Source organism: Capra hircus, chromosome 5, assembly GCF_001704415.2.
Source record: "Capra hircus breed San Clemente chromosome 5, ASM170441v1, whole genome shotgun sequence".
Lineage (NCBI taxonomy): Eukaryota > Metazoa > Chordata > Mammalia > Artiodactyla > Bovidae > Capra > Capra hircus.
The window spans coordinates 115,694,821-115,707,184 of NC_030812.1; the positions used below are offsets into that span (position 1 = coordinate 115,694,821).

General features: G+C 56.4%; 1 protein-coding gene across 1 annotated transcript in view; it reads right to left on the reverse strand.

Moving 5' to 3' along the window:
• CELSR1 (cadherin EGF LAG seven-pass G-type receptor 1) overlaps nt 1–12,364 on the reverse strand; it is a gene marked incomplete at its 5' end in the record, with an annotated part of 158,930 nt that overhangs the window by 102,961 nt on the left and 43,605 nt on the right. Inside the window, 1 exon segment of the mRNA XM_018048918.1 lies at nt 1,385–2,023. Coding sequence (XP_017904407.1) covers nt 1,385–2,023 — 639 coding nt within the window.

The window sequence follows — 12,364 nt, forward strand, 5'->3', positions numbered from 1 at the left end:
CGTGTGCAGAAACGGTCTCCCCACTGTCTACACCAAACACGCCCACTGAGGACACGGTCCACGGAAGACTCTCAGAGCCTCCTCCGGGCCGAGTCAGGCCCCACCTGACCTCAGAGAACTTTCCAGAAAGACAGACGGTCACCATCCGCCACAGAACACTTGTTTCTCGAATGGGCGACTGGATTCCACGTGACCCCAGCAAGAGCGTATGTTCTCTGGGCTGCTTTCAGCGGGATTTTTGTTTTTAAACACAACCATCGGCTGCCTTTAGAAAGACTCATTTTGGTGACAAACCAGGATGTCTCAAGCGAAGCGTGTCTTGCAGGCAGAGAAGACGAGTAACTTCTACAGTGACAATGAGGCACGAGAAAACCAACATCATCTTTCCAGACCCCAGCGATCAGTGGCTCACTGTTTCTATCCCAGTTACGCTGTTTTAGTTTTTAGATATTTATTTACTTGGACCTTTACTGCAACACGCAGGGTCTTTAGTTGCAGCACGTGGGACTTAGTTCCCTGACCAGGGGTCGAGCCCGGCTCCCTGCACTGGGAGCTCCGAGTCTTACCCACTGGACCACCAGGGAGGCTCTGCGCTGTTTCACTATAACCTTTAAACTCGAAATCAGGGATGAACTACTTTAAATCCAAAGCCACTTTGGGACTTCCCTTGTGGTCCAGTGGTTACGACCCCGCCTTCCAAGGCAGGGGATGTGGGTTTGACCCTTGTGGTCGGGGTAGGGGGCAGCTAAGATCCTACGTGCCATGTGGCCAAAAAAGGCAAAACACAAAACTGAAGCACTATTGTAACAAACTCAACGGAGACTAAAAATGGTCCACATCAAAAAAAGTCTTTAAAAACAAGTAAAGCCACTTAAGCGAAACACAAGTCATTTCATCCGGGTAGATTTTCAGTGGGCTCTGGTTGCACAACCTTCTTCCTACTGTCCTTCCAAAGAAAGCGAAAAATGAAAATGAAGTCGCTCAGTCGTGTCTGACTCTTTGCGACCCCATGGACCGTAGCCTACCAGGCTCCTCCTTCCATGGGATTTTCCAGGCAAGAGTACTGGAGTGGGTTGCCATTTCCTTCTCCAGGGGACCTTCCCGACCCAGGAATCGAACCCACGTCTCCCACATTGCAGGCAGATGCTTAAGAGGGTGGCTTAAATGGCATGGGGTCCGTGGAGACCCCGGAGTGTGGTCAGGAAGCGGAGCCAACACCCGGGGGCTCAGGGTCCAGCCTTTGACCACGTCCCTGAGGAAGAGAGAGGACGGAGGAAACTGCCGGGCACTCTGACCTGTGAGCTGGAAGCCTGGTGTGAAGCACGGGTGACCGGGGCCTCCCCGCGCCCCCGAGCCCCCCGGGGGAGAAGTGGGGGCCCCCTACCTGTGAAGTCCTCCTGGCACTCGCAGGTGTAGCCGCCCTCGCGGCTGCGGCAGCGGCCGTGGGCGCCGCAGGGGCTGGAGTAGCACAGGTCGATCTCCGTCTCGCAGTAGTCGCCGGTGAAGCCAGGCGGGCAGCGGCACCGCAGCCCGTTGACCGGGTGGATGGGCCGGAAGAGCACGGTGGGGGAGCTGATGAAGGGCGCCGAGCTGTCGAACTTGAGCACCGACACGCACTTCATGTAGTTCTCGCACGGCTCCCGCAGGCAGATGTTGTCGTCAAAGGGCAGCACGCGCTGCGTGGACACGGCCGTCAGCAGCGTCCGGTTCAGGTAGATCTGCTCCTGCAGGTCCTCCGACGGGAAGAACTTGTCCCGGACGCCGCCGGGCAGCAAGGCCGAGAAGGTCACGTTCAGGATGTTGGCGCTCACGTCCGTGTCGTTCTGGATGTTGAAGACGAAGACGGCGTCCTTGGTAGTGGACAGCACAGCGGCCACGCCCTCCACGAAGCGCGACAGCAGCGGGGACAGGAACCTCTCCTGAGACATGTCCTCCAGGCGCACGGTGATGCTGTTGGTCAGCATGTCGTCCGTGATGACCGTGACCCGCAGGGTGCAGAGCGCCACCACGCTGTGGATGCCATCTGTGAGACAGAAGGTGGGGTGTCACTCAGAAGCCCGCCTGCCCGGTCTCCTCGCCCGGCACCCCCTCGCTCCAGGCCCCTGCCCACTCATGACCATGACCTTGACCCCGCATCCCAGGGCCTGCTTCCCTCCCTCCACACTTGGCTTCTGAAAGCCCAGCTCCCATCACACCCATCAAGCTCAGAAGCTCCCAGGGGAACCCCACCCCCCAGCTCATCAGGGCCTCCTAACACTCACCACACAACCCAGTCCTCACTGCCTGAGACTCCAGCCTCAGACCCTTTCCTCAGGTGCGGGGGGACGCTGAGACCCCGTTCTCCCTCCTCTGCACCTGCTCCAGCGCCCACCCACCCCACAGCCCAGCTTAGAGCCCACGGCGTCCAGCACGGTCCCCACCCAGGTACGGCCTTGACCTCTGCTGCGCTGACGGCTTCTCTCCTCCTAGCTGGGTCCTGCTCATCTAAACACACCCGGGCATGCTCAGTCCGCTTCAGCCGTGTCCGACTCTGTGACCCCATGGACTGTAGCCTGCCAGGCTCCTCCGTCCATGGGATTCTCCAGGCAAGAATACTGGAGTGGGTTGCCAGGCCCCCCTCCAGGGGATCTTCTAGATCCAGGGATTAAACCCGCGTCTCTTACGTCTCCTGCACTGCCAGGCAGGCTCTTTAACACGGGCACCACCTGGCACCCAGCATCCAGGAAAAGCTTACCACGTGTTGCTTTAGGAAGACACACAGGAGAACACGGCCTCTCAGCCAACACAAGTGACCATTCATGAAGGGAGGTCCTCAGGACGTGGCGGCCAGAAACGGCAGAGTGTTTGGGTCACCAGGCTGAGCAATGCCCCAGGTTCCCAGCCCAGAACCAGGAGGGCTGTCCAGTGGCTGCCCCAGGGACTCGCTCCGGCCACGATGGCCACAGGGCAGCTCCGTCACCTTCAGGGCGGCCCTAAGGTACAGCCACAATGCTCAGGGACCTCCACCTGCTCCCATCCACCCCCCACACCACATGCTCTGGGGCCCAAGAAACACCTGGCCAAGTTCTCATCCCTGTGACTCAGCTCAGCTCTGGGTCCCGGCAGCCCAGACGGATGCCCCACAATGTGGGTGCAGCCTTTGCCCTCCGTGAGCGCCCCCACCCCGGTTCCCTGGGGCATCTGGGCAAGGTCTGAGCCTCCGGCAGGCCCCACCCTCCCAGAGCTGGAGCTGGGCTGTGCCCTCAGACGGTCAGGGGCCAGGGACCACCTTCCGGCCCGAGTCCAGGAAGCCTCAGGACCCCCGAGAGGATGCAGTGAGGTGACAAGCCCTGGAGGCCACCTTGTCCCTCCGGACCCAGCACAGTCGCCACCACACACAACTTGCCAGGAGCCCTCAGAAGGAGCCGAAGCATGGGAGCTTCTGCACCTGGGACGGGCTTCCTCAGACACCAAGGAGCCAGAAGCCACTTTTGGGGAACCCTGAGTCACAAAACCTGTCCAGACAGCGGAGAAACGTAAGCACTGCAGAAGTCACAACACGTTCAGGTGCGAACCTGAGACTCCCAGAGGTTCTAAGAGAAGCCGGCATTACCCCATTTGACAGGTGAGAGAAACTGAGACCCTGGGAAGCCATGTCTCACGCCTGGGAACTCACGCTTGGTGGAGGGGCCCCCGGCTCCCCCAGTAATCACCCCCACCGCCTAGTAGGTCAGGCACTGAGCGCCCTGTGACGGCTCCCTCTGGTCCTCACGATAACCTGGAAAGGCTGACTTTTTTTTCTTTTCGGCCGTGCTGCTCTGCTTTCAGGATCTTAGTTCCCTGACCAGGGATTGAACCCAGGCCGTTGGCAGCAGAAGCATGAAGTCCTAACCACTGGACCACCAGGGAAGTCTCCACACACCTCATGGTCCTTACGGCCCATACGTGGTCCCTACGGCCCATACGTGGTCCCTACGGCCCATACGTGGTCCCTATGGCCTTATGGTCCTACGAGGCCCATCCTCGCCACCCGCCCTCCTCTTAAGGACGCGCCCTGCCCCAGGGCCCTTGCACGCTGCGTCTTCCGCCTGGGACACAGCCGTCCTTGCCACTGGTAGCTGCTCCCTGGGCCACCCGGGACTCAGCGGCACGACCCCCATCAGAGGGGCCTTCCAGGTCCCCCCACTCACGCTCTGCCACACCCCCACTTTAATTCCTGCACAGGAGCGGCCACAGCCTGATTTTATTTGTTCACGTCCATCTTTCCCCCCAGTGAAGTCGTGAGGACCAAGAGCTTGTAGGTCTTGTTCCTGCTGCACCTGTTACTTCAGAGGCTCTCAGAGGCTTCAGAGGCTCTCAGTGTTTATCCAGCACTCAGAGGCTGCTGGATAAACATTCGGGGGAAGGTGGGAGGGGGCAGGGGAGGAGGGAAGGGAAAAGCCTTTTCCAGCGGCATCTCTTTAACCCCAAGATTGACACTGGCACCAACAGCTTCAGAGACTTCATTCTTCCATCCAAATCCAAGCTATTTTTCTGCGGGTGTTTCTTTTCTCTCTCTCTCTTTTTTTTTTTTTTTGCAAAGGCCCATTGTAATAATACCAGACATAGGATATTGCTTCCTGGTAGCACTTGTTATGAAACATCCTTTTAATCTTAAACCACACACAGATGTGTTCTGGTCCGAGATTCGAGGGCCATGCTGGTTTTAAGTTCGAAAGCTCAGGCCGTCTGGGCGGGCTCTGGGCTGTCCGGCCCTCTCCCTCCCAGGGGTCCAGGACTCAGACGCTCCCACAGGGAGCCCAGGAGGGCAGAGCACAGAGGAAGGTCCAGGACCAAGGAGCCAGGTTATGGCCAGAAAACAACACTGAATGTTAACTCACGTCAAAGGTGCTGGGAAGTAAAATGCGCAACTTACTGTTAATCCTACCATTAATTTATTTCAAGACCATGGACCGTCCCGGACAACCAGGTCCTGGAGACAATGAATTTGCTCTGAGTTTACATCATCTGGGTTGGATTTCTGAGTCTCCAGGAGCACAAACCTGACTGCCCATCAACAGGCAGCCACGAAATAAAAGGACGGCTGTCCGCACTGTGCAGCTCAGCTCAGCCAAACCCACTGGGTGACAGCCCCCTCCACGGGCGTCAGGGCAGACCCAGACAACATGAAGTTAGGGGGCAAAAGCAAGTCAGTCTTCACACAACACAAACGTTTACACGCAAGTCCAGAGAGTCACTAGCATGGAGAGCAAACACTTCAGTGCTGACAGTGATTCTGTCTGGGTTGCTGAATTTGTTTTTAAATCAAAAATTTTTTTAATTTGTTTTTAAATTTTAAGTAAAACTTTTATTTTAGAGTAGCTTCAGTTTACAGAAAAATTGCGAAGACAGTGCAGAGAGGTCCTGTATACAGAGCATCCAGCGTCCTGTCGTTCAGGAGCTCAGTCGAGTCCGACTCTTTGCGACCCCATGGACCACAGCACGCCAGGCCTCCCTGTCCATCACCAACACCCAGAGCTTGCTCAGACTCACGTCCATCGAGTCAGTGATGCCATCCAGCCATCTCATCCTCTGTCGTCCCCTTCTCCTTTTGCCTTCAATCTTTCCCAGCATCAGGGTCTTTTCCAGTGAGTTGGCTCTTCACATCAAGTGGCCAAAGTACTGGAGTTTCAGCTTCATCGCCAGTCCTTCCAATGAATATTCAGGACCCAGTTACTCCCACAATTAACTTGATTATCACACCGGTGTGGGGGGTGTGTTTGAATGAAGCGATATGGACACGTTGTTCACTGGAGCTCACACTCCCCTGTCTTTGGTTTCGCCTCCTGTCCTTGGTGTCCCAGGACCGCACAAGATGTGTAGGCGTCCCGTCCCCTTGCTCCTCCGGCTGTGACGGTTTCTTAGACTTTCCTTGTTTGATCTTGATGTTTGCAGAAGCTCTGGTTAGGAATGTTGCTGATGTTCAGGGGCCTTTCACCTTCTCCTGCCTGAGCAGCCGTCCGGTTGATCACTTAGAAGCTTGTTTCATTTGGGAGAACAGGGAGCTCCCCCAGGACTCCCCGGACCTGAGCTGCAGGCCCTTCGGCGGTGGCTGCAAACAGCGCCGGAACCAGGGCCTCTAAGCCGGGAGGGCCCAGGGCTTTCACTAGCTCAGCCGGGTCCCCTCGCGGTCCCTGAGTCACAGAGGAGAAGAGACAGGAAATAGGGCCGTGGGGCTGTGGGCACCCACCAGTGGGCACCGCCTACAAAACCCCAGAGACCGCAGACGAGGGGGCCTCGCAGGTCTTCATGCAGGGAAGGGCCCGTCCACGAGCCTTGCTCTGGTCACAGGGCAGCTGTCTTCCACAGTCTAGACCCTGGGCTCGCTCAGCCCCGAGTGTCTCAGGGCCAGCAGAGCCGGGGGGCCCTTAGCAGGGGGTCAGACGGTGGAGGGCAGCCGCCTTCCCAGCACGGAGCAGAGCACAGAGAAAGCAGGAGGGCCTGGATGACCGCGGCCTCCGGACGCAGGCATGTCGGGAGGGCCGGCCCACAGCCTGGGGCTCAGAAAACACCGACCCTCTCTGTGCGGAGGCAGGAAGTCCAAGGTCAAGGGTCAGCAGCGTTGGTTCCACCCAGGGGCTCAGAGAGATGACCCATCCCTTGGTGCCGACCTGGCGTCCGGTGCCTCCTGACAGTCCTCGGCCTGCAGACACCTCTGCCTCATGTCACGCCAGACTCTCCTCTTAAAAGGACACCAGTTGCTGGATCGGGACCCACCCGGTCCAGGAGGACCTCCTGACGGTGCTTAGCTTCATCACACCTGCGCAGGTCAAGCTACACCACCAGACCATGAGTGAGTCCAACACGCCCGACACCCGTCAGGAAACGCCCAGCCTCACGAGGCACCTTACCAAGGAGGGGGTCCCGGCACGGGTATGAGATGGAGGAACCTGAGGACAGAGCGCTGAGCGAGAGGGGCCAGACACAAAAGCACAGATGCCGTGTGAGCCCAGGGACATGGGCGTCCAGAGTGGCCAAGTTCACGGAGACAGGGCAGACGAGGGGGGGAGGGGGCGGGGGGAGGGGGCTAGTGTTTAAGCGAGACAGTCTCAGCTGTGCAAGGTGAACACGTCCTGGAGACGGACGGGCTGATGGTCACACAGCAGTGTGAGTGGCCTTAACGCCACGGACCTGTACACAGAGAAGCGGGTGAACGCCAACTTCATGTTATAGACAATCTACAGTTTAAATAAGAAAGATGAGCACATAAACAAACAGAGAGGGTGAGGAAATGGGTACAGAAGCAGCCGAGATCCTAAAGCTGCCTTCTCCTGCCACGCCCACTCTTACTATGCACTGTAAAGCTTCCTGATACGGGGTGACTCTGACTCAGAGACCCCCCTCTCCTAATTTCATGCGTGAAACGAAGCTCCTGTCCCGGGGTCGAATTCAGCATCCACAATATCGAGTTATCCCACGAGAAACAGCTCGTCGTGTCCATGCCGGACAGAACCTTCTGGAAGACTGGAGTCGTACCAGGCCCCACTACCTCCAGAAAGGCTTGCTCACAGCTCCCAGTGGCCACTCTGACCCTGGGCTACAGAGGCTGTGAGCTGAGACGCATTCTTGTCAAGAGAAGCACTTTCGCCTAAGAGTCAAGGATTGGTTCTTCAGAAAGTTAAACATGTAATTGACACCTGACCCCGAATCCCACTCCGAGGTGAAATGTGAAATAATTGAAAACATATATCCACACAAAATCTTGTACATGAATCCTTGGCGCAGCCGACGACGATTCACAAGAGCCAGGAAGTGGAAACCCACGTGCGCATGGACTGACACATTCTATCTAAACAAGATGTAGTCCAAAAAAAACACACTAAAAACTAGATTCAGTCCATCCACATGACGAGCTCAGACGCAGAGAGAAGTGAAGAACTGACAACCTCAGAAACACGCTCAGGGACGGGAGCCCGTCTCAGAAGCACACTGCACAATTTCACGAGCATGAACTGTCCAGAACACGTGAGCCCACAATAACAGAACCAAACAGGGAGCTGCCAGGGACGGGCACGGGGACTGCCGGTGGGTGCAGGGGTCCCTGGGGGCACGCAAATGTCTGGGGACTAGACAGAGGGGCGGCCACACACACCCTGAACGTACCAAAGGCCACCGAGGGGTCCACCTTGAAACGGCTCATTCTACGACGTGATGTGAATGGCACCTCAATGATTAAAAAGGAAAAGAAGAGCTAAGGACTCACCCCATAAAGAGTAGTTTTCTCTTGCATGAGATTGTCCAAAAGGAAAGAAGTTATTTTAAAAGGCATCGTGGAGCTTCCCTCGCAGTCCAGTGCGTTAGGACTCCGCAGTTCCCCAGAGCACAGGCTCGATCCCTGGTCAGAAAACTAAGATCTGGCAAGCAGTGCAGCCAAAGAGAGAAAAAGGCACTGTGACTGTAAGAAGGATTTTCTTAGAACTAAGTGATGAGCTGAGTCAGAGGAGATGAGCCAGGAGCGGGGAGCAGACGCCCTTTGACAGAGGCAGGAGCCATGTTCCGACCCACAGTGACGGTGAAAACGCAGTTACCGCTCAGGTGGGGCTACAGCCAGGCCGGCTATTTACACTGTCAACCGAACGTTGGGAAAGAGACCAGCACACACCCTCAGTGAAAACACAGTGGCGGCCCTCCCTCCGATGGGATCTTGTGGAGCGTTTTGTCAGGGACCGGTGTCGCTCCTGGGTTTTGTTTTATTTCCAGCGCTGGCTGAACAATGCGTAGCCTCGCTGGCTGAACAGGAAGCCAGCAGTCAGATCTCCCCACACTGCTCGCTGGGGACAGAGGCTGTGCTGCGTTTCGGGGGAGAAAGGCAGTGAGGCAGGGCCTTCAGCACGCGGTGGGGCCCCTGCACTGTGGACGGCAGCAGGGACGCTCAGGGTAGGGGTGGGGAACTGGCGGCTGGGGGCCGGCCCGGCACTAAGGATGCGAAGCAGCACTCCCAGGCCAGGTGGTCACCCACCCCGAGCCGCCCCAACCACAGACGTCTCCAGACCTCGGCAGAAGTCCACTGGGGGCAGAATCACACCCAGGTGACAGCCCTGCTCTGGGAGACCACACGGAGGTTTCTGGACTCTTCTGGCTTGAGGCTGGTGGTGAGACCCGGGAGCTGGGCGTCAGGCAGGACGGCCCAGGGGCTGCATGCCTCCCGCAGCGCAGTGGGGCTTCCCTCCACCGTCGGGGCCAACATGGAGCCAGTCCAGCCTCACTCTTTCCTGCCAGAGCCAGAGAGGCCACTCTTCCGAGCCGTCCTAGGAAAACAGGCAAAGCTCCCCCAAGACAAAGACTTAGGTCCAAATGGGTTTCAAAGAACTCGTGGCTCAAACGCATTCTTTCTGCAGCTGAGTAACATCCCACTGTGTATACGCACAGCTCCCTTATCCGTCCATCGGGTGACAGGCGTCCAGCCTGTGTCCGTGCCCCGGCTGCTGTAAGCGGGGCTGCGGTGCACGCTGGGGCACGCTGGTCTTTTCACCTCTGGTTTTCTTCAGGGTATGCGCGCTTGCAAGGCAGCAAAGGAGACGCAGCCCTTTCAGACACCGTGGCGGGAGGAGGGGTGGGATGATCTGGAAGAACTACCACAGGTAAAATAGGCCGCCAGCGGGAGCTCGATGCAGGATGGGGGGACCCAAAGCAGGCGCTCTGGGGCAACCTGGAGGATGCGGTGGGCAGGGAGGGCGGGGGGTTCAGGAGGGAGGAACACATATACACCCAATGCCGATTCACGTTGATATACGGCAAAAACCATCACACTACTGTAAAGTAATTATCCTCTGATTTCAAAAAACTGGGGGTAAAAAGAACTAGGGAGTGCCCCGCCCTGCCTGGCTCCGAGCTGAGTGATGGCCTCCAGGGTGATCAGGGTGCCACGGCCCCGGGCACCTGCCGAGGGTCACTCACATGTCCTGCGGCCCCAGGCAGGTCAGCCCGAGACTGCTGTGGGCAGTAGAGATGAGACTGTTAAGCAACGCGCAAACCCAGCCCAGCCCGCAGGCTGCTGAGCCCAGGGGCGCTGCCGGGCCTCCTCAGTCACTGCAGCTCTCGAGCAGCCCGCAGGCAGTCCGGGAGGTTCCAAAGAAGCAGGAGACCCAGGCAGCCTCTGGGCAGGACACGTGGGCCCTGGTGGCGATCCTGGGGGACGGTGGGGGGGGGGTAGGGGGGGAGGGCGGCGGCGGGGGGGGAACCTCCTGCTGTTACTTGGCACTCGCGTAAATCTTTGTGGCTTTGTGTGGCGGGCAAAATAATGCTCCACCTTCCCAAATGAGGCCCAGTCCAGAGGCCCGGAACCATGAGTGTGCCATGCTACGTGGCGAAGGGTCGGGCTGCTGTTGGGCTGACCTTGAAACAGGGAGGCCATCCAGGTGGGCCCAGTGTGACCACAGGGTCCTGAGAAGCGGAAGGGAAGACAGCGAGAGAAAGAGGCCGCACGGGGAGGCCGCACTGCCGCTGCGCGGACAGGGCGGGGGCCGAGCCTGCGGTGGGGGCGCCTCTGGCTGCTGGAGGAGCTGGGTCAAAGTCCCCCGGAGTGTCTAGAAGAAGCGCAGCCCGCCCCACCCCGGTTTCTTCCGAGCGAGACCGCCGGACTCCTACCCCAGCGAACTGAGCGAGGGTAAATCCGGGTCCTCTCCAGCCACCATGCTTGTGGTCATACAACAGCCGTGAAAGAGCTCATCCTGTGAGGTTACCATAACCTTGACACCAGCAGCAGACAAGGAGAGGACTTCCCTGGCTCAGGGGTTAGGAATCCTCCTGCCAATGCAGGAGACAGGAGAGCGAACCCTGGCCCAGGAAGACCCCACGTGCCGCGGAGCAACGACGCCAGTGAGCCACCGGCTCCTGAGCCCGAGCTCTAGAGCCTGCGAGACGCAGCTGCTAGGCCACAACTGCTAGGCTCACACCCGACAGCCTGTGCCCCGCAAGGAGGAGCCCCCCAAGGAGGAGCCTCCCCAAGGAGGAGCCCGTCACCCCAACGAGAGAAGAGCCCCCGTTCTCCACAATTAGGGAGAAAAGCAACAAAGATCCAGCACAGCCAAAAATAAACAAACAAAACTATAAAAAAAAAAAAAAGACAGAAATCAGACAAGGGGAGCACTGGAAAGGAAAAGTACAGGCCACACCACTCACGAACAAAATGTGATAATCCTTGAAAAAGGAAACGAAAACGAAACCTAATAATGATTAAAAATGAAACAGAAAACAAAATCTAATAATGATTAAAAATAAAACAGAAAACAAAATCTGATAGCTACTAAAAATAAAACAAAATGACACCTAATAACGTATTAAAAATAAAACAATGCATCAAACCAAGCTGGATTTACCTTAAGAATTTAACATTTGAAAATGCGCTCACATAACACCACACTTTTTTATGAAAAGCATATTTGCATCTCAATAAACAGAGGAAAAGATTCAGTACAATATTGCAGTGACTCCTAACACGGATGCTACCAAACAATGGAGAGACGGATACTGCCTTCAAATGACAAAAACGCAATGGCAAACACCACGCTCAACAGAGCAGCCCACCACGTCCTCTCCCCAGTCGTCCTGGAGGCCTAGCCAGCGCCATGCGGACGGCTGAGTGAATGAAGATTGCGTATCATCACGCACAGATCGTACGGCGAACGACAGAGAAAACTCCACAGGCTTTGCAGGCGACGCGTCAGCACAGAGCAAGGCAGCTAAAGAGCGAGACAGGAACTCCTGGGCTCCCTGGCGGCCCAGCAGGTAGGACTCCGCGCTCCCAGGGCAGGGGTGAGGGTTCCGTCCCTGGTTGGGGAACTAAGACCTGGCACGCCACGCGGCGCGGCCAAATTAAAAAGGAGATGTTTTTAAGTCTCAAGGATGCCTGAAAAGAGAAAACAAAAATCGAGCGCACTTCCTGTACAAGTCTCATATCACACAATGTTTCAAATGTCATTTACAATAGAATGAACATAGACCGCACTTAGGAACTAATCTAATAGAAGACACAGAAGCCCTTTATAAAGAAGAAGAATAAAAAGATAAACTACTATTATGGGAATGCCAGACCGCCTGACCTGCCTCTTGAGAAACCTATAGGTCAGGAAGCAACAGTTAGAACTGGACATGGAACAACAGACTGGTTCCAAATAGGAAAAGGAGTACGTCAAGGCTGTATATTGTCACCCTGCTTATTTAACTTCTATGCAGAGTACATCATGAGAAACGCTGGACTGGAGGAAGCACAAGCTGGAATCAAGATTGCCGGGAGAAATATCAATAACCTCAGATATGTAATGACACCACCCTTATGGCAAAAAGTGAAGAGGAACGAAAAAGCTCTTGATGAAAGTGAAAGAGGAGAGTGAAAAAGTTGGCTGAA